The sequence below is a fragment of the Sitophilus oryzae genome, unplaced genomic scaffold, assembly GCF_002938485.1.
Source record: "Sitophilus oryzae breed Bouriz unplaced genomic scaffold, Soryzae_2.0 scaffold_154_pilon_pilon, whole genome shotgun sequence".
In the NCBI taxonomy this organism is placed as follows: Eukaryota; Metazoa; Arthropoda; class Insecta; order Coleoptera; family Curculionidae; genus Sitophilus; species Sitophilus oryzae.
This window is the reverse complement of record NW_022146225.1, coordinates 915696-938438: the sequence shown is the minus strand read 5'-3', so window position 1 is coordinate 938438 and position 22743 is coordinate 915696. Positions and strand designations below refer to the sequence as shown.

Here is a 22743-nt window from a genome sequence, read left to right as displayed (position 1 = left end):
TGCTTTAGGAAAGACAAATAGAAAATTCGTCAAGTAATAAGGTTTCTTTAGTCTCTTTTTTCTTATTTTTTTCGGTTCGCCTAAAAGACGAAGAACGTATAAATTGGAGGTTGTTCTTAAAAATGTTGGCAAACGATGAACGCGAAAAGAATTTAAGTATCCTTTTTTTTCAACAAAATCTTTCTATTAAGTGTCCATTTCACTGCTCGAGAGCGACCCGAAAGTACAGCGTAATAGACTCTTATTAAGGCTGTCGAAGTTTCCGGAATACCGTTCGGATCACCCTGTATACATAAATTTCGGTAGAATAAAAGCAAAATTTATGGAATAAGCAACTATTAAACACCGACCACGAGCGGTTGCAAATCTGTTGTGCGGTGAAATCGTTTTTACTGAAGCGAAAACCGGGATATCTATCAAGAATTGATAGTCCGAACGGCGTTGAGGTCTGCTCAGGGGATTCAGCTTCGAGCTCCATCCTGAATTACCACTTTATTCTCCATCGTGTTGTTAATTAAAGCTGCTAGACCGATAGCAGATTTATTTGTGGCCGCTGAATGGCTTTTTCGAAAATTATTTGCGTCGTTTCTTATTAGTTATCCGGTTATTTCATTTTTACCATTGATTATCTAGATTCACAGCCCACTCAAACGCTTTTTTTTTCGTTCTTATAAATTCAAATGACCGTACAGACTCACATATTTTATAAAATGACTAAGTAAAAGCTCAGAGCACATTTTATTTATGGGCACTGAATGCTTTTTTGAAAAATATTCATTAAGACATCAGAATTACACTATAAAATTTGTGTTGGTAATCTTTTGTGGACATTCCGTTTAAAGAATTTTGACGTTTCAATGAAGTAAAAATTCAAGGTCACCTGCTTATGCCTCAAACGTCTTGTTTGAATGACGTAACTGCTTCCTAACAATAAAAAAAAGGAAGGAAAAGAACATTTTTAGTGCCACACTGGATTTTATCGCCGAGACGAAAAAGTAATCACATAAAAACGGTCTGCCCAGAGAGAACATTTCTTCTTTTATGTCGAACAAGGGAGCGGGACAACTTGCCCAGCCCAAATTGAAGTAATTAAGTGTAAACTTTCGCCGGTTTTATAACTCCCGGTTTATTTAACTAGCGGATTTAACTAGCAATTTGCCTTGCCGAGTAAAATAAGTAAGAGAAATAATAAACAGGTTTGTCCTCTGACATTAGACGGCCGTCTGGAAAGTAGTCCATTGTTGTCCACTAAGAATGCATGCAATCATATCATGCCATATCTTGAATACTTGGATTGTTAAAGATGCGTTATTGTTATTTGATATAAAAACGGTTTCTTTAAATTTACGTATTTTGCAATGAGAGTCCCTGTAGACAACCCTAGCTTCCCACTACTTTATGTTGTGCTGCTTAGACCACACATAGTTTGCCATAGAATTTTAGAATTCCTCCCCTAGGAGATGCTCTTCCCCTAGGAGAGGCAAGACCTTGTCGTTGGTGGGGAAGCTCCTGGTCAGGTGCTGGGGAGAATCCCCCCTAGCACTTGGCTTGGTCTAAGAAGCATCTCACTCATCGTAGTGTCCCTGACTGTAGTGTCGTGGCCAGGGAATTGCACCAAGACATATAACGATACCGGGCGGGGCTACGGACAGCCTCAACCTTGGGGCATCGGGGGGCACCCCTTTGTGTTTTACCCCTTACTTCTGCATGGGGGGCTTTGTAGAAGTGGACCGACTCTCCCTAGCGACTCATGGGAACACTATGAGATCTGGTAATAATAGTAATAAAAACATCAACGGTGAAGCTATGGGGAAACCCCCTAGCGACACTGCGAGCAGTAACAATGAAAGTTCCAAGGGGCCAAACCCAAAGAGAACTACAGGAGAGGTGGCTACGCAAGTGGCATACAAGCTACCACCTCCTCCAAGGGTCGGGAGCCTACCTCCTACCTCTAAACCCAACAGGCGACGCAAGCTACCGTTTCGTCTACCCGGCCTGGGTCGTAGCTCCTCGACTGTGAAGGACACGGGTCTCCGTAGGAAGTCCTGGGGCTGTATGATGAGTTATAACTCAAGAAAGGGGGACACAATAGATCTCTAAGGTCGCAGAGATTAACCCCCCTCCCACTTATTCTAAATTCTAGTTTGCCATAACTGACTTCATTGTTGCATCTCTTGGTACATGTTTTTTGTGTTCGATAAGTAGTACATTTACATAGTAGATGCACTCGTGTGTCTCTTGTTAAAACTTCTTGGAGTTATCCCGTATATTGAGACAGTTTTAATGGGCATGGTGCATTCTCCGCCGGTGCTGCCACAATCGGAAAATATCGTAAACAACTAGTACATACAAATGTTCATAAAACATTTAATCACTAGTTTATCAAAAAAAGTATTCCATTAATATGGCAAATTATATATTACCTTCTCATAATATATGTCTATTTAATTTCGAACTGCTTGAATCCATCGTCGAACTGCTTGAATCCATTTTTGCTTTTGATCAAATCGGTGTGAGAAACTATGAAGCTCTAAAATGTTGTTTCGGGAGAGTTGAATATCCGGGAAAGGTTGAGTTATTGAATGTTATTGCACCCAACAACGCCCTAATTACGCTCTCCTTTAAGCGTTAACATTTTTTCGGAAATTTTGTTAACATTTGAAATTGTCAAACACAACACGACGCCTAGTTCGCATCCTTTTTCACTTATTTTTTACTACTCGAAACATCACACAAACCTCGTACCTGAGTGTTTTATAGTCTCAATAACTGCACTAGCAACAAACTAAAATACTATATTGCGATCAAGATGACGGGCGACGTGAAATAAATACTGATAATTTCTGATTTCCGCCGTTGAAGCGCTGCGATCAGAATTTGTTGAAATCAACTGAAATGCACAAAGCCTATAACATATCGAAAAACATAATAATTTTCCTAAAATTTCTTTTTCAAATTGTTTAAAATTGCAGAAACTGAATTGGTTACTTTTAGATGACAGAGTTCACTACATAACTAACACATTCTCTTTATATATTTCACTTCCAAATCGCCATTTTCTTCCAATTTTAAAGACACAGGGAAACGTCCGTAACACCGCATAATAATCGTCACCGAAAAATATCTGCCCGCCTGCCGTCCCATTAAATAATTTTTCCTCAGACACCGTTTCGAAATTATTAGGTGCGAAATCGTCCTTTTCCCAGGGCTTTTCCACATTTCCCTTCCATTCTTGTCCTTCGTTGCCTTCACAGCCTTTTGCCATAGGCGTAGCAACGGTGATATTGTCTGGGAGGAACAAATTTTTAAAAATTGGTGCGAGTCGGACTCGCGCACGAAGGGTTCCGTACCATTCATTATCTATACAACATTAGATACAATATTATTATAAACTTTTTTTTTCGATTTAGCTGAAATTTTGAATGCGCGTATAAGTAATTTAAAAAAAAATGAAGAACCATATTACTAAAAATTGTATTGATCAATAATAAATATGTAAAAATTAAAAATAAACGATTAAAAAAAGTCGCCTTGACAAGGATTCGAACCTCCCTAGTAAGGCTCCTCCAACGTCATAGCAGCGTCAAATCCTAACGCTTTAACGACGCGGCCACCGAGGACTTGAAAGATTCTATGTAAAATTCTTACTTAAATGATAATGTTCAGTAAAAGTACTTTTTTATTTATAACATTTATTTAATTCTGTTTTTAGTATTTGTTCTTATAGCGGCAACATATATACATTATCTGTAAAAAAATCAACTGAGTCTCATCCCTTCAAAATATTGTAATACGTATTTATTTAAAAAAAGTCACTGAAATCTTCTATAAAAATTTATAATTCTCAGTAAGTTTATTCAAATAATTTGATTCAATTTTAACTATTGTATGCGACTATCCTCGTTACATATTGAAAGCCGCCGAACGCAAGCAAGGGTCAGCGAACTTTCCGGCCGTGATTACGTCTCGCGTTCCCTGTTTTAGTCGGTGGGTGATGCGGTTTCTGAATCACATCGCGGTGTAAAATAAAAAATACCGTCGCGCGTCGCAATGACCGATTCTGAGTGCGACTGTAAAATAGAAACAATTTTGCAATCTTCCTTCAGTTGTTTGGCGTATTCAGAAAAATTAAAAACTATTAAAAAAGGACCTTCAAAGCATATTGTGAATATCAATACTAAATTAAAATCGTGTATTCGTCATTTTAGTGAAAATGTTTATAAAAATGAACACTGATTATGTGGTTGTAAGGCACTCAATAAACTCTTTTGTTGACCTTGTCTACTATTTTATTTAACAGATACGTTCACATCTTTGTTTTTTTCCTTCGGTTTTTTTTAAATCGGTTTGATAATTTTTTAACCTGTTACATTTTTTGCATATTTTATTTTTGTATCTTCAAAATTAAAGACTTTAATAAAAAAAAATTAAAGAAACTTTATTGTGTTGGTTAAATGTTAAGTTCAGTAGTAAAGAGTTTTACTGACGCCATGCGCCATACAACGAAGTTACAGGGAGGTCAAAAATGCCGTGAGTTGCTTTGAGAAATAATCCTCTTCAAATATCCTCTGATTTCTAACATTTTTGTCTAACAAGTTGGTCAGAGAATGCCTAGAGAAGCTCAACAAAATTGATAAAAGAAAATAAAGTAATCCTACACTGGGTGCCTGCTCACCAAGGGATAGAAGGCAATGAAAAAGCAAATGATCTAGCTAGAAAAGAGACGAACAGTCCAGTAACTGGACCAGAACCGTTGAAAAGAATCTGGAAGACTCCATCTGTAACCTGGAATGGGTACCCTCTAACGGTCTAAGACACTCGAAAAAGTTCAACAAAACTTACGACCGAGAAAAATCAAAGGTTGTCCTTGATTTAAGTAAAAAACAATCTTTGGATTGTCACGGGGTTTCTAACAGGACACTGTCTCCTCAACAAACACCTCAGTAGCCTGAAGCTGAGTAACAACGACGAACGCAGATTCTGTGGGGAAAATGGGGAAACACCAGAACACCTTATCACTGAGTGCGCCGAGACGACGACCCCCAAGTAGCATTTTCACGACTTGCGACCTCATGTTTACTAAACACAACGTTGGATTAGTTACAAAAAATAGTTAGCTCCCTACCTTGGGTATTAAAATAAATTTAAACGTTTTTATAACGTTGTGCCGACGTTGGACTAGTACTACAGCAAAGTAGAAGCTTCTGCGACGTCGAATAAACGTTGTCTTGTAACCTTTTTTGCTTAAGTGATCTTTAGGTGATTCGGACAACGTAGTTACAACGTTGTACAATATAGAATTTTCCGACGTCAGTTTCAGGACCTATTCCAACGTTATGCAAACGTCGTCTGTTTTACTAATTCCAACGTTGTTTAGATTTTCTTATTCTTACGTTGGCAGGACGTCGAGTCACTACCTTTTTGCAACTGTATTGAACCATAACCTTAAATCTTAAATTTTCACTTCATTGTTCTGTTCAGTCAGACAGTTCAGTGCTGTTTTTATTTTTATAAAAAAAACTTGATTAAAATGGGACATAAGAAAGGTACATATAAAACTAAATTTAAATATACATCGACAATATATTACCGATGTTTATCCACTCCCTCGTTTATTTAGATTATAGAGGGCGTCACAAGCTAGACTCTAGGATGACTAAATTAGGCAATCTTGCGACTAGTATACTACCTGTTAAGGCCGAACTGCGACTTTATTAGTCCAGTATGCGACTACTCGAACTACTCCATCTTAATCTTCAAAACAACAAAGTGAAAGCCGCCATGTTGTTAAATAAGAAAATGTTTCGTTCCTAAAATAGCAATTCCTGCTTTTTGAATACATTAACTTGAAATATTTGACCCTAAAAACACGCGGAAACAATTTTTTCGACTGCGAATAAATTATTCTCATTTTACTAAAAAAATTCAAGAAATTTTTAAAACTTCTTTAATTTTAAGGCCCATTAGTATTTTTCAAAGTAGAAACAATACATTTATCAATAAAGTTGTTTGCGTTTAACTTTTTTGCCTTGGGTAACGAGTTACAGAGTCGGTAAAAGTGTTTCAATAATTATGATCTTCAAACATCCTCCACACACTTAAATACTTTTGTTTTGTTTTCCTTCACTGCCATCTGACATATATCTCTAACTAAATGATAAAAATAATATTTTTACTATAATTATCCCAATTTAGGATAAACGCGACTTAGACGCCATATTAGTTTTGTATTTCTGTGAATTAGGATTTTAAACAACGTTGCAGTTTGTACTAAATTAGGCTTCTAGCCAACGTCGGTATCCAACGTCGTTTCGACCCAAAAATTATTCTCCAAACTAGTGCAGACTAGGGTTGGCACGAGGTTGGGCCGACGTTGCGCCCCGACGTTTGGTCGCGTGACACAACGTTGTCCCGACATCCAAATGCTGCTTGGGCCGTTCGTTCGTGCCATGAACTTTGGTACGGCTAATTTGGTACTTTGGTCGAAGATGGTCAGCTGGCCTCTGCGGAGTCGTCTCATACTGGCTTTTGTTAAAGCCCTGAGACTGTATGATGAGTTATAACTCGTTATAACTCAAGAAAAGGAACACACAATAGATCTGCAAAGTCGCGGTGATTAACTCCCCTCCTAAACATTCTACATGTAACATTTTATATTACTTATTTTTAATCCCCTCTTACAAAAATCCATCCTACGCCATTGCCTCTGACTCTTTCTCTATCTTTCCTGCAACGAATTTCACGCGGTGGCAAAGTTCAAATGGTTTTCAAACTTGTTCGGAATGTCATAGCCAGTGCGACTTCCCGTGACGCCACGGAATGCGATATTCCTGGCAGGGCCGCATTTCCAAGTTTAACAAGCCGGTATAGAATTGTTTCTGGGTTAAGGAAAGTTTTTCTATGCCGGCTCGGATAGACTGAATTGAGATGTAAATCAATCAGAACAACATCAATATAAAATATTTAAACATAAACAATAGAGATATACAGGGTGTCCCAGACTCAGCGTGCATTAGAAGTTTCTAGAGAACTACAATATTATTGTTTTACAACGAGATCTATTGATTAAAAATATTTTCAATATGGCGACACTTCCGGAAGTCCCGGAAGTTAACAGCAACTTAGTATCATATTTTTTGGTTCACTAGATCACCCAAGTAGCATTTTCACGACTTGCGACCACATGTTTACTAAACACAACGTTTGATTAGTTACAAAAAATAGTTAGCTCCCTACCTTGGGTATTAAAATAAATTTAAACGTTTTTATAACGTTGTACCGACGTTGGACTAGTACTACAGCAAAGTAGAAGCTTCTGCGACGTCGAATAAACGTTGTCTTGTAACCTTTTTTGCTTAAGTGATCTTTAGGTGATTCGGACAACGTAGTTACAACGTTGGACAATATAGAGTTTTCCGACGTCAGTTTCAGGACCTATTCCAACGTTATGCAAACGTCGTCTATTTTACTAATTCCAACGTTGTTTAGATTTCCTTATTCTTACGTTGGTAGGACGTCGAGTCACTACCTTTTCGCAACTGTATTGAACCATAACCTTAAATCTTAAATTTTCACTTCATTGTTCTGTTCAGTCAGACAGTTCAGTGCTGCTTTTATTTTTATAAAAAAAAACTTAATTAAAACGGGACATAAGAAAGGTACATATAAAACTAAATTTAAATATACATCGACATATATTACCGATAGTTTATCCACTCCCTCGTTTAATTAGATTATAGAGGGCGACACAAGCTAGACTCTAGGATGACTAAATTAGGCAATCTTGCGACTAGTATACTACCTGTTAAGGCCGAACTGCGACTTTATTAGTCCAGTATGCGACTACTCGAACTACTCCATCTTAATCTCCAAAACAACAAAGTGAAAGCAGCCATGTTGTTAAATAAGTAAATGTTTCGTTCCTAAAATAGCAATTCCTGCTTTTTGAATACATTAACTTGAAATATTTGACCCTAAAAAACACGCGGAAACAATTTTTTCGACTGCGAATAAATTATTCGCATTTTACTAAAAAAAAAATTCAAGAAAATTTTTAAAACTTTAATTTTAAGGTCCATTAGTATTTTTCAAAGTAGAAACTATACATTTATCAATAAAGTTATTTGCGTTTAACTTTTTTGCCTTGGGTAACGAGTTACAGAATCGGTTAAAGTGTTTCAATAATTATGATCTTCAAACATCCTCCACACTTAAATACTTTTGTTTTGTTTTCCTTCACTGCCATCTGACATATGTCTCTAACTATAATTATCCCAATTTAGGATAAAACGCGACTTAGACGCCATATTAGTTTTGTATTTCTGTGAATTAGGATTTTAAACAACGTTGCAGTTTGTACTAAATTAGGCTTCTAGCCAACGTCGGTATCCAACGTCGTTTCGACCCAAAAATTATTCTCCAAACTAGTGCAGACTAGGGTTGGCACGAGGTTGTGCCGACGTTGCGCCCCGACGTTTGGTCGCGTGACACAACGTTGTCCCGACGTCCAAATGCTGCTTGAGCATTGTAGACTGCATTCATACATGGATCACCGTGTATATAATTTTAATCATTAATTAAATTAATTCAAACTCCGTAGTTTACAAACAAGGCTAGTGCCCTGCAACACGTCCAAAATTGTATGCGTTTTGTACCTGGCATTACTTTAATTAACAATAGCAAAAGTTTATTTTGCACGTGCCCAACCGCAGAACAAACTGCCCGGTAAACCAATAACGCTCGCGGTTAAAACAATATAATTTATTGTACTATTATTTATTTACATCCGTTTCCAATTCTATCTGCTAAAACACCACAAATACTGGGATTAAACTTTTACAAAAAGGTACACAAACGTTTTTATATAAAAAAGGCTTTAATTTTAATTGTATTTGTACAAAAATATGGTAAATAGAACAGCGTTGAAGTAAAATAAATTTAATTTAAATAAAAATGTTCAATAAAATAAAATATACATATATTTGAATGTTTCCTTTCACCACAGACATCTAGTGAAAAATGTATGAAAATAATAAGAAAGTCAGGAAGAACTTTGCTAATTTATTGATCTGAGTTAACGGAATCTTTACCTTCATAAACTTTTGTAAAGCTCTTGTAGATGGCGCCATATAAAGCGTTTTCATTTTTTGTTGTTACAGAGTGGCTGATATGTATGGGAACGGTCGATTATTAGGTAAAATATACGGAGTACCGCAAAAAGTTAAATATAAAAGTTATAGAGTTTTCAAATGTCTATTAGGAAATAATAAATTTAAGTATACAGGGTCGGGCATAAAGTTGTGGCACATCAAAGTTTTTTTTAAATGTAACCTCCTCTGTATATTATTACGTATTTCAATTCTTCAATTCTAAGCAAAAATCGAGATACACACAATGTACCTCAAAACAAAAACTTTTCAAATTTATAATTTCAGTCTAATAACTATTTCGTTAACATGCATGTTTAATTTATGTCAATAATGACAGGTATTGATAATTTCGGTTCCAAATATCTCAAGACCATTACTGGTAGTGAATTTTACCAAGAGACCTTTTTTACGTAAAAACTTCGTAAATGTACATTTTTTACCCAGTAGTGATATACAGGTACGAAAGGAAAGTTATTACTCTTCAAGCCAGTTAAAAAACATGAAGGTGGCGCCCTCTACAAGTAGGAGTCATATTGACATCTAAATCAAATTTTTCATGTCAAAAAACTACCAGACAATAATTTTCATCTAAATACTGACGCTACTTCAGAAATTATTTAAAAAAATCGAAATAAAAATGAAATTTCTACACCCTGTATCTCGGAAACTAAGCATTTTAGAACATGCATTTATTCGAACTTTTTTACTTATTTTTATCTGCCGAATATGCTGCCGAAGTTTCCGGAATACAGTTCCGACCACCCTGTATATCCCCATTAGCCTGGCTAGTGATGTAAAATTTCCAGAAATATATTTTCGGATATATTTCCGGGAATATTTCCTGAAAACATTGGAAATATATGGAAATATTGGTAATATAAGAGATACTTTAAAAAATAAGAAAAACTGAAATATTTATTTATAAAAATCAGAACAAAACATCGCAAAACACAAAATAAGTTATTCTTCAAATTAAAAAATAAATTAAGGTTAAATTTGTACAAAAAAAAAATATTTTTGACACACTAGTCGAGCAACAGAGACTGAAGAAACCTTATTCAGTCGAAACAGAGACTGAAGAAACCTTAAGTGTAGCTTCTGAGTCAGAAATTCCTCAAACAGTACCGGAAGAAATAGAACATACAGTATCTAAGGAAGAAGAGCATTCAGTCGAAACAGAGACTGAAGAAACCTTAAGTGTAGCTTCTGAGTCAGAAATTCCTCAGACAGTACCGGAAGAAATAGAACATACAGTATCTAAGGAAGAAGAGCATTCAGTCGAAACAGAGACTGAAGAAACCTTAAGTGTAGCTTCTGAGTCAGAAATTCCTCAGACAGTACCGGAAGAAATAGAACATACAGTATCTAAGGAAGAAGAGCATTCAGTCGAAACAGAGACTGAAGAAACCCTAAGTGTAGCTTCTTAGTCAGAAATTCCTCAGACAGTACCTGAAGAAATGGAACATACAGTATCTAAGGAAGAAGAGCATTCAGCCGAAACAGAAACTGAAGAAACCTTAAGTGTAGCTTCTGAGTCAGAAACTCCTCAGACAGTGCCTGAAGAAATGGAGCATACAGTATCAAAGGAAGAAGAGCATTCAGTCGAAACAGAGACTGAAGAATCCTTAAGTGTAGCTTCTGAGTCAGAAATTCCTCAAACAGTGCCTGAAGAAATGGAACATACAGTATCTAAGGAAGAAGAGCAGTCAGTCAAAACAGAGACTGAAGAAACCTTAAGTGTAGCTTCTGAGTCAGAAATTCCTCAGACAGTACCTGAAGAAATGGAACATACAATATCTAGGGAAGAAGAGCATTCAGTCGAAACAGAGACTGAAGAAACCTTAAGTGTAGCTTCTGAGTCAATAGATATGCCTCATCTATATCAATAACATCTCCTTGCCAGTCTACTTCCTCAAAATCTTCAATAGTATCCGAAATAAAAGTTGATCTGTTGCCGTTTCCTATTTTCTTCAGCAAGTTTTCATTGTGGGATACATAGAGTAACTTAGCGGCTCTATCATTAGTAAGCTGGTTTCTCCTTTAGCGTTTATAGTCATATTCATTCAAAGAAGAGAAACAGGCTTACCAATGATAGAGCCGCTAAGCGACTCTATGTATCCCACAATGAAAACTTGCTGAAGAAAATTGGAAACGGCAATAGATCAATTTTAGCGTTTATAGTCATATTCATTCAAAAAACTGCGTTCCGTGGCAGCCGAAGATGCTAGCATCATCAAAATTCGTGAAGCTACTTGTGACAATGAAGATGAAGAACACAGTCCTTTCCACCAGGAGACTGGGTTATCAAAACTACTTTTCCATATGAAGTTATTTCCAAATAACTTGCCACTTCTACAACGGTAACCTGCTATTTCATCTATTATTTCTTGTTCCTTTATATTGAGTTTATTTTTTGATATATTAAGTATGCATTCTATGGCAGAAAGAATTTGGGTTTCATCAAGTTCAGAACCTTGTGATTTTGGATTCAGTAATTCTGCAGCATAATGAATGGGTTTAATAGCAAATTTTTCTCATTTTGTCAACAAACTCCAACAATTCGCATTTTTCTTTGTCGGCAAGTGGGGACAATGCAAGATTATTATGAATTACCCTTCTAATATCACAAAATGCTTTTACAGCTAAATGAATGTCGATCAGGGATTCCCCTACGCTACGACCTACGAGCTCGGGACTTCACCGTAGAAATACGAGGTTGCAAATAAGTAGGTGAATCCTCAAACTCGATATATTCACCATATTATATGTTTGTAAAACTGTTCTATAGTAAGTTTAATGTTTATAGGGTTACAAAATATGAAAGATATATTAATAAACATCGGGTTTGAATCGTTAATGACAAGATTTAAGTATTTTTAAAAATATTTTCAATATTCCCAATATTTCCAATATTTCTGAGACACGTTTGGAAATTTTCAATATTTCCGTTTACAACACTAAGCCTGGCGATATCCTTACGTGCTTTGAATAAGAAGATCTTATGTGACTTAATTTATGACCTTTCCAGATTTCCTAAGGTTAATTTTGTGTTTCACCTGTACTAAATAACAACATACAAGTCACCAGAACATTTTCAATAATAATTATTGAAAAATTCTGACATTGACGTTCTCTGTTAAATACCAATATTTATGTTTCCGATATAAATAGGATTGTTTCAAAATTCTATGTTCCCACAGCACTCACCTTCAATGGGATTTAACCAAAATTAAACCATGAAATATGGAAGAAGAGGAGTCTTGCGGGTGCGACTTACAGGACCCGGCCCAGTACTTAGAAACACTGAAAAAGAAGTACCTAGCACGCACGGCTAAGCTTCAGAGTCAGCAGGTTGAGCTGGAAAGCAAAATACAACAGATGGAGTCCTACTTAGGTACCTCTTTTTTTTATTAAAATGTATATTTTTCGATATTTCATCAAAACAAATTCTAGATAATAGTGATGTTGTGGAAAGTTCCTCCCAATGTATCTGTGCCGTCAATCGACAAGTTCCAAAAGTGTTTCCGAACTATCCAGAAATGCCAGAAAGAGACTTGGATACAGTGCCGAAAATTATCTCGGAAGGTTCGATTGAAAAACCGGCCGCGCAGCAGTGTAGTTTCTTTCAGAAAATGATGGAGAACGCTAAAAGCATTTTGTCCATGAAGTGTCAATGTCCTAGTACTGTCCAACAAACAAACAGGTAAAGTATAGTAAAATCTTAGAAGAAAAAGACTAAGGAGGAAGTATAATGCCATACCTGCGACATAGACCGTGTTCCCGGAACCGGAGCTGTTTTTCGGAACCGGGAATTTTGGTACCGCGCCTCTTAGGAACCGGGATTTCCCGGTTTTTTCGGTACTTTCGGTACTGACTAATTTTTGTTCAATGGTGGTGCAGTCCATCAACCAGTAAGCAAGGGATGGTTTTTCAAAGTAAAATGGATAAAAAATTAAGATTTTTAATGAAAATAATATCAAATTATTAAGTAATCAGTCATGAATAGTGATGCACAAGAGTCTTGAAAAAGTCTTGCAAAACCAAGACTCTTGCAAGAAATTCAAGACAAGACTTTCAAAATTTCTTGTGTCTTGAATTTCAAGACAAGACAAGAATTTAATATGCAAGAAATTTCAAGAGTCTCGCAAGATTTCTTGAATTCAAGATTTCTTGAAAGTTAGAAATGATACAATTTTTTAAGTGATAATTAGGTCTTTGCGCAAGTTATGCCGGGTTTATACCGGGAAAGATTTAAATAAATAATCTACATAGTTACACTAATGCAAATAATGCTTTGAAATTATTAGTTCCCTAACATCGGACACTCCCACGAAAGAAAGTCAACATATCACCGAGTCAAGAACCACCGAGGACACTAGCTATTTGACAGATCAATCGACGAGGGACAACACTATCACGGAAGAAACAAAGCCCTCAGACCAGAACACTCTGCCGAGAGCAATGACTCATGATCAAAAAGGGCTGCAAGTATCGATGGAAAGCAGTTCCAAAGTATTTTTTTCTAATCATTCGAGGTAAATGACCTGTTTTAAATTGTATTTGGTTATTTTTTTAGGACAAACACACTACCGGTACGACTCCGGAGTGTCTGTTTTTAAAGAATCCGGCTTTGGAGTGTGATTGTGACTCTTGTCGATGTATATCGTCCACTGATAAATTGGATGAGCTGCCTAAAGAGTCTGCACCTTCGAGTGAAAATGCTACCATTGAAAGTGAGTCGACCATTTCCAGTTATGATGTAGTGTCTCAAGAAAATTATTTATTTTAGAATTCATCACTGTCTATCACTTTCTAACAAATAATGTAATTATTTACAGATGCTGAGGTGCAAGTTAAGGTAGCCACGTTGAGCAAATCAGTAAGCAACGCCAAAGAGACAGCAAACATCGCTGTCAGTTGCATTTGCAAAAATAAAAAGGGTCCTATTAATCCACTCCCACAACGTAAGTTCTCAAACGTATTTCTTACTGCTTTTATTATTATTTTTTAACTTAGATTAGTCTATAATAATTGTTCCTTTGCAGCACACTCGTAACTCTACAGTTTCTTGTTGCATCTACGTTACTTCAGCGTTTTAGTACTCTCTGTATAAGACATATATATTGCATTTTACAGGATATCTAACAAAATATTCTGTATTTCTAATTCCAGCGTCTCAAAGTCTCTATCTGGGAGGCCTATTGTTTTTGGCCTATCTTTATGTCTGCATACACTCTTCTATCTTTGTACCCTGTACCAACCTTTGCAGGTCGTTGATAGAATGGGAATTGCTTGCTAGTTCTTTCTTAGTTCCAGTTTTCCTTTCCCAAATAGAAAGTATCGTTTGCAATCCAGGAACCTTAATTTTCCTTCTACACAGAATTACTTAAACAGTACCATAATATGTAGTACAAAGGCATATTTTTTATTTTAGTGCCATACCATGCAAGATCTACCAAATCCACTCAAAAATTCAAAAATTATCAGGACGGTCAAAATCAGTGTGCTTTCGTGGGTTCTCCTTTGTTACAAAACCCTGATTACGGACACCTGCCCACTCAGACTTCTAAAAATCTGCTTTATGGGCCCCAGGCAACCGAAGCTACGTCTATATCTAAAGTAACTATACTGAAATTCTTGAAATATTTTATACCAACTGACGAGGACATTTTTTAGTTGCCTTGCGACTGTAATGTTCAAACAGGACCCGCTAAAAATATTTGTTCGGTCGATGTGTTTTCTCTGAAATCGAAAGACATCTTGGAGATGCAAACGATTGCGGAATTGGCATTGAAAGAGAAGGAGATGAAGTCTCAGATCCAAAATTTGCAAAGAAGAGAGCAGCTGTATCAACAGGTGACGTTAACAGTCTATTTTACTATCTATTTTACTAAAGTTAACTTCATTTAATTTAGAGTACAAAAACCGTTAAACGGTTCACTGGAAATGTGGAAAACGAACGCTGTCGATGTTGTAAAGCGGACGATGGATCCGGCTTCGAAAACGAAATCAAGAAGGTCAGTCAGGAGCTCAGACTGGAAAACAATATCCTGAAATCCGAACTGATGGATATGAAGTTGGAGCTGAAGCATTGCCTGGAGAAAGTGGAAGGTCCCATGAAACAGAAACTGCAAAATGAGAAGCTCAAGTGTGAACAGCTTCAAAGCGAGTTGAAGAACGCTTCAAAGAATATGCTGATCAATCAGGTAAAATAATTATGGAACAGAAAGAACTTTTCGTTTATTTTTTTACTTATTGTCATTATCCTGAGCTATTAATGGCTAATTTGATTTTAAATATAAGGATACATATCAACGCGAGATGAACCAACTGAAAATACAACTGTGCTGTGCCTGTAACAGCATCGCAGAATTGAACCAGATGAACTCCCGACTCAAAGACGAGATGAGCCAACTGGACTGTCTCTGCGCCAAACTCGAAGACGATCTCATCAAACAGAAACTCAACGAGGCCGAAACCATCAAAAGACTGACCAACCGTAAACCCGATTTTGATCGTCCAACCAAACAATCAGAAGAATTCAAGTTTGTATCTACACACACCGGAAAAGTCTAGGGATATTACAATTTTATCCAGCCATCGTCAGTAATTTTATTATTTGCATTTCTGATATAATAAAATTAAAATAAACAAATAGTTTACAGGACGTATTGGAAATAAAAATGCGAAATTTACCGAATTTTTCAAATTTACCTTCATTTTTATTGAACTCAAAAAAATACACACATTTTTTTTTATTCTAAACTGTGAATTAAAAAAAAAGATAAAACCAATTTTACTTAATAAAGGGTATAGCCTCCTCTACTGTTCATTACAGCCCTACATCGTTTCTCCATGCTCCTGATCAGGTTGTCGATCTCTTCTTGAGGTACAGCCTGCCACGCTGCATTCACGGCCCGAACCAGTTCCCTACGAGTTTCACGAGGCATATTCATTCTCAAAATTCTTCTTTGGACCGCGTCCCATACGTGCTCGATGGGGTTGAGGTCAGGAGATTGTGCCGGCCAGGGTAAGATGTTTAATTGATGAGCATTGATAAACTCACTTACCACTCTGGCTATATGAGGCCGTGAATTGTCATGCATCATAATGAAGTTTCTCCCAAAATCATTGGCATATGGTAACACGATTGGCTCAAGAATTAAATCACGATATGTGATTCCTGTTAGAAACCTTTCAAGAAAAACGAGATCAGTTTTTCGGCCTAACTGGACTCCTCCCCAGACCATAACTGTTCCACCTTGATAATGGTGCACTTCCTGAACATGATCCAACCGAATAGGATTTCCCGGTTCTCTCCATACCCTAAGCCTTCTCGAATCCGGATGAATTCCAAAGCGTGACTCATCCGTGAAGAGAACATTGGCTCATTGTTCATTCGACCACTGAACATAATCTTGAGCCCACAAATATCGTACCTCTCGATTTCCTCTCGTTTAGGGTTGAGCTCTCCAGGGGCGTCTGCTTCTTAAGTTGCCCTTTCTTAATCTATTGCGAACAGTGTCAGGACTAACTGTTACATTATGTGTTTCCTGGAGAATTAAACTAAGCTCTGGTGCTGTAAGGTCGGTCGGCGTCGAGCATTTAATTGTAAAAAATGATCTTGCTGAGAGGTAGTAATGCGATGTCGCCCTGTGTGCCTTTCAGCAACATCACCACGGTAGCGTGCACTTAATCGCGGTATTACACTTTGCGTTGCATTTAATGCTCTAGCTACGTCGATTTGGCGCATTCCAGCTTCGAGCATACCCATGGCCCTTAGCATTTCGTCTCTGTTAAGATGTCTACGCTCCATAATGTCGTTTAATACTAAACAGACAACATTTATTTTTAAATTTAATACAATGATATCCCTAGATTTTTCCGGTGTGTGTATATTATCACAAATTATCCTTCATTTCACGCTCGTATTTTCTGTAGGTGTGATTCGAGTTTGGCCGTGGTAGCCAGAAAACTGAGCAAAACCATCAAAGATCTTGCGCCTTGCGACCAATGCTCTAACTTGCCTCCAGAACTGACAGGAGCGGCAAAGTGTATCAAAGAACTGACGGACATGGTGCTGAGTCGGCGTCGAACCAAGAGCCCCAAGGCGCATCACGGCTGCAGCTGTGAACAGGAACCGCCCGAGTCACCCTCGAAAGACTACATGGAGCGGGAGTGTTGCTCTTGTTGTGCCGGAGATGCAGGTAAATGATAGACATCAAAAAATATTAGATCACTTATTTCTAAACAAAAAAATCAATCAGGAGATCAGCGTAGCGAGAAATACAAACCCCCAGGCAAAGTTCCAGAAGAAAAAACTGTTAAAACACTGTTATCAGTGCCAGAAACATTCGTCGAAAAAGGAGCCAGTAGTAAATTTGATGTAAACATGCCAATGGAGAGTTATTACAGCGCAAAAGGTATCAAAAAAGGTGTCTTTAAAGAAGGTACTTTAGGGTTTTATTACATTTTAATTAGGAGAACCAGTAGCAGACGAGATCGTCTCCGAAACGCCAAAAGAGAAACCGTCAATACCGAAAGGAAAGGACTTGCCATGCAGTAACCTCGGCTTTCCTTGCCTCAAAGGTACGAAGGCAGAAGGTAAGGGCAAAAGTAACTGACATAGGCAGAGTCACAAATAACATTTTAATTTCTTTGTCAATAGCCTATCATTACCTTGTATAGTAAACGCCACGAATGTTTGGGAGTGATTCATCGGTCGCTACCTTTGAATAAGAAGACTAAGGAAGGAGCATATCAAAAATCTTAGGTACACCGCGATGGGCCTCAAATATGGCCGACTTAAATTCCGGTTTATCAGTGTCGTTCTAATTTTATTTAAAAAATATAAAACTATGATGTAGGGTAGACGTGGGGTAGACTCAATAATTTTTTGTTTTATTTTACGTTGTGAATAAATGTTGGTAGTTATTAAAATTGTTATAAAAATATATAATTCTAATAAAAATAGATAAGTTATAATAAGTATTTATTAACACAAACATCCGATACGCTACTGAAGCAGGTAAGTCAAATTAACGTATCTAAATTCCTTGACATCTAATCTTTGACAAGTAATAAATAAAAGCTAAAATGCAAGAAAAATATATAATTTAGTTAATTTAAGTGAATTTCATAAATGATCGGTTTACTACACGTATGTATATTATATAGTCACTTACTAGCGAAAAGTTGTTCCATTATTTCACTCAATTTTTGCCGAGATCTACCGCACGCTACACAACCAACTATTTTAGAGTCTTTTTCGATAAATGGCGATAGTGTCACTGTTAATTTAAGTGCTGCCACAATTTCCATCTAGATTTACTACGTTTATACAACTATCAGTAGTAGAATAAATAATAAATAACATAAAATAAGCTCCGTAAAGACTGACAAATCCACAAAATTTCAAATCAAATTCAAATGTGTCAAATGAATCGTCAAACAGAACTGTCAAGGATCCCCACCCTAGAGTGCTTTTATGGTGCTTTTTCCGCCCACCATGCATGAATACATGGATAGCATTATGCTCCTTCCTTAGTCTCCTTATTCAAAGGTCGCTACAATGTGAACTAATCTGTTCAAGGTCACATAAAACTTAATTCCAGTGCCGCGGCGTTTCAAGTCATATAATAATCAATATATAATCTGTTGTAATTTGTTGTTTTAACTGTCAAAGTCTTGTCAAAACATATATTTGGTTATAAATATAAACTGGAATGCATTGGTCGCACTGCAAGCACACCAATGGACTGACGCACAAAAACGAATCAATCAAAGAAACGCGATACAGTATCGTCTTTGTCAATCACGCTAACATTTTAGAATAAGTAGGAGGAGCGCAGGCAGATGATTAGACCGGGACTTTAAAACCTACGTCTGCGGTAAAAATTTACGTTTTTAATGTAAAAATGATAGCGCGCATGTCGATTCTAACTTCATCAAGCGATTAATTACTCCCAAACATTCGTGGCGTTTACTATACAAAGAACCACATATTTGCAAGGCATACATAAAATATGTTCTGTCGTTTCTTCATTAGATTGACAAAATCTGACTGACTGATGAAATCTGATTGACAATCCCACCACCTTTAGATGCCTGTTAAGCTTAAAATTCCTTGCTATAGTAGAACCATTACCGTTTTAATTGTCTTTCTGTCTCTGCTTATCAGGCTGTTGTAAATTTTGGCAAATGTTCTGCTATGAACTTTTTCAACTATCTCTGCCCTGATAAGTTTATCAACCATTCTGCAGATTTCTTGGCTTCCCCCTGTTTTGTGGCCATTTTTGTGACTGCTTTTGCCGCGCTACAAAAGTTTTCTGGGCATATAAATGTCATTAATTATCATAGTTTGGCCATTTTATCTACCTTTTTGTTACTCTTGTGATTCTTCTTGTGATATGGAGCAGTTGCTTGGTATACAAAACTAGAGCAACGTACAGCAAGGCAAAACCTGTGCAAAGTACAGAGACTGGCATGTATCTGCATCACAGGTGCCATGAGAACATGTCCAACAGCAGCAATGGAGGTCATTCTAGACCTAACACCACTGCACATTGTCGTCGGTAGTTATGCCAATGCGACAATGATTAGAATGGTTACTGACGGAAACAGTACTGGGAGAATTTTCAGGTCAGGGGCTTGGAACACCCTCAAAAAGAAAATTCCACTTCTCCAACTCCCAGTGAATGACATACCAAGAATTTACAACTTTGAGAAACACCTCACTGTAGTATTGAGTAATAAAAAGGATTGGAAGAAAGAAACGCTTACTCAGCATATAAAAGACCAAAGCAGGGACAGGGATAGGAGTATTTGGGCCGAAAACTGAATACTCCGAACCAATGGGTACCTACCCCAGTATCCTTCAGGCAGAAATTTGCGCTATCGAAAGATGCGTACAATTTATCTTAGATAGGAACTATCGAAAACAGGAAATTGCCATCCTATCCGATAGTCAAGCAGCACTTAACGCGATCAACTCAGTAACCATCAATTCGAAGTTGGTCAAAGAATGCCTAGAGAAGCTCAACAAATTAGGCAAAGAAAATAAAGTCCTCCTATTCTGGGTGCCTGCTCACCAAGGGATAGAAGGCAATGAAAAAGCAAATGATCTAGCTAGAAAAGGAGCGAACACTCCACTAACTGGACCAGAACCGTTCTGTTCTCCAAACGGGAACCAATTGAAAGCGGAACTGAAGAATCTGGAAGACTCCATCCGTAACTTGGAATGGGTGTCCTCCAACGGTCTAATACACTCGAAAAAGTTTCTTAGAACTTATGACCGAGAAAAATCAAAGGTTTTCCTTGATTTAAGTAAAAACAATCTTCGGATTGTCACGGGATTTCTAACAGGACACTGTCTCCTCAACGAACACCTCAGTAAACTGAAACTGAGAAACAACGGCGAATGCAGATTTTGTGGGGAAAATGGGGAAACACCAGAACACCTTATCACTGAGTGCGCCGAGACTACGACCATTCGTGCCATGAACCTTGGTACGTCTGATGTCGAGGATGGAGAGCTGGCCTCTGTGGAGCCGTCTCAGATACTGGCTTTTCTTAAAGACCTGAGACTGTATGATGAGTTATAACTCGTTATAACTCAAGAAAGGGGAACACACAATAGATCTATAAGGTCGCGGTGATTAACTCCCCTCCTAAACATTCTACATTCTACATTCTACTCTTGTGATCCTCGTGCCCTGGTACCGAGACTGACATAAATTGCTAGAGATTACCTTTAATATTACGTTACTTTTTAAATTTGGATTATGATAGATTCTATTCCAGTTGATGAGGAGGCCCCAAAGAAAGATAAAGCTTGTAAAGCACCTTGTTCTGCTGTTCTAAAAGTGGTAGGAGATGGAGAAGTTGACAAGGCTTTATCACAAGGTAGTACAATAATTTTCAATCTCTTTAAATATCTGTTACTATACCTATTATTTTATTTTTAGAACCGAAATTTGCTGATAAGGGTTTACAACAAACAGAAACGGTATTTTTTTTAAATACAAAACTTGCATTAAATATCTTAAACGCGATCTATTTTAGGAGTCAAGAGGGACCCAAGAAACGCCTATGGAAAAACCGACAAAAAGTGTCGATAAGGTTGAAAAAGAATCAGTTCCCGAAGTGCCAGGAGTTACAAAATCGGAAAAAGAAGTCCAGTCTTTAGAAGATGTAGGTGCGGGAGAAAAAGAACATCACCGTTTATCTGAAGACAAGCTAACATCGACAGTTGAAGAAGAACAAGAACCAAAAGAAGAGGGTGGTGCACTAGCCCGCGATGAGGAAGAACCTCATAAGGATGAAGATCAAATTGGAGGAACGCATGATGAAGATTTAGCTGAAAAACCTTACGAAGGTACACCCGAAGAAGAAGCAGAGGCTGGTGCGAAGATCGGGAGCCCGAAAAAAACATCAAAAATGTCGCGGAGTAGTGCAGATTCAGCTAACAAACCATCCGTAGGAGGAATAGAGCCTGGTGCTAAGGTCGAGAGTCCGAAAAGATCTTCACAAATGTCGCGACACAGTAAAGAACCCCACGAAGAGGCACTCGAAGAAGGAATGGAAGATGGTGCAAAGATTGGGAGCCCGAAAAAAGCTTCAGAAATGTCGCGTCACAGTAAAGAACCCCACGACGAGGCACTCGAAGAAGAAATGGAAGATGGTACGAAGATTGGGAGTCCGAAAAAAGCCTCAGAAATATCGCCGATTGGCGAGGAAGAAACATACGAAAGAAAAGGCGTCGAAGGAGTGGAGGATTTTATGAAATCAGAAAGTCCAAAAAGATCAAAAGAATCACAGCCTCGAAAACAGGACGTAATGGACACTAAACCAACTTTAAGTGAACTGGACATTGCTGCTCTTGGCTATCCAGAAGTAGCACACGACAAAGCTCCACCGAGTCCAAGAAAAACTTCGGTAACTAAACAGCCAAGTGACCAAGTTGGAATTAAAGCTGAACCGACTAGAGGTGGACTCGATGAGGCTACTGCTGGAGAACAAGTACCAAAGAAAGCATTCAAAGGTTCAAGAGAAGCTTCTCCTGATTTTGAAGATCGCGAACCGGCAATACCAGAATACGAATCAGAGCCAGAGAGACCGGAGCATGCGATAGAACACGAAGAACCAGAAAAACTCTCGACTACAGAAGGAAGAGTACCATTTTCGGAAGAGAGAACAGGTGGTCCGTTTCCGTACGAAGTCGAAACAAAAGTTTACGCTCAGGAAAAACCGGTGTCTACTCTACATCTTACTACAGCTGTAACCACGTCAGGAAACTTGGAGGTCATTACTGAAGGTCCGGAGGGAGCTGTGGAGACCACCTTGACTTACACCCCAAGCGGCAACATTGTCGTAGAAACCCAGATGGTCGATTACACAGACCAACCCCAGGATATACCTCGGGAAGACGCACTTGAGGCAGAAATATACGGTAGGAATGCAGGGCTACCAGAATCAGCTATACCTAGAGTTATGGTCAGGGGAGAGGAACAGCAGAAAATTCAATCAATGTTCCCTGTCGACTCCAGTCGAATATCAGGTAGTATTTTAAATTATTGTGGGCGAAAGTTGTTTC

At 37.7% G+C, this 22743-nt stretch overlaps 2 protein-coding genes across 8 annotated transcripts in view; both read left to right on the top strand.

The window, feature by feature from the left end:
* The first annotated feature begins 10606 nt into the window (after positions 1–10606).
* On the top strand, positions 10607–11038 carry LOC115878968 (110 kDa antigen-like). The gene has a single exon (XM_030895577.1). It carries the CDS (start codon positions 10607–10609, stop codon positions 11036–11038), a length of 432 nt encoding a protein of 143 aa, XP_030751437.1.
* A 1236-nt stretch (positions 11039–12274) lies between these two features.
* The window catches only part of LOC115879012, a 49750-nt gene continuing 39281 nt past the window's right edge, over positions 12275–22743 (top strand). For 4 of the 7 annotated variants that reach the window (XM_030895638.1, XM_030895643.1, XM_030895642.1 and 1 more), the window contains exons 1-15: positions 12275–12543; positions 12603–12852; positions 13457–13661; positions 13726–13882; positions 13988–14113; positions 14584–14768; positions 14826–15005; positions 15065–15355; positions 15453–15694; positions 17091–17356; positions 17417–17572; positions 17631–17753; positions 20940–21053; positions 21116–21156; positions 21213–22707. In XM_030895638.1, coding sequence (XP_030751498.1) covers positions 12393–12543; positions 12603–12852; positions 13457–13661; positions 13726–13882; positions 13988–14113; positions 14584–14768; positions 14826–15005; positions 15065–15355; positions 15453–15694; positions 17091–17356; positions 17417–17572; positions 17631–17753; positions 20940–21053; positions 21116–21156; positions 21213–22707 — 3982 coding nt within the window. In that variant the 5' untranslated portion in view covers positions 12275–12392. The remainder of the gene's footprint in view (positions 12544–12602; positions 12853–13456; positions 13662–13725; positions 13883–13987; positions 14114–14583; positions 14769–14825; positions 15006–15064; positions 15356–15452; positions 15695–17090; positions 17357–17416; positions 17573–17630; positions 17754–20939; positions 21054–21115; positions 21157–21212; positions 22708–22743) is intronic. The other 3 variants (XM_030895641.1, XM_030895640.1, XM_030895639.1) reach the window with 3 other exon arrangements.

Coding starts and splice junctions, on each gene's coding strand:
- LOC115878968 (XM_030895577.1), top strand. CDS start 10,607: ATGGAACATACAGTATCTAAGGAAGAAGAGCATTCAGCCGAAACAGAA.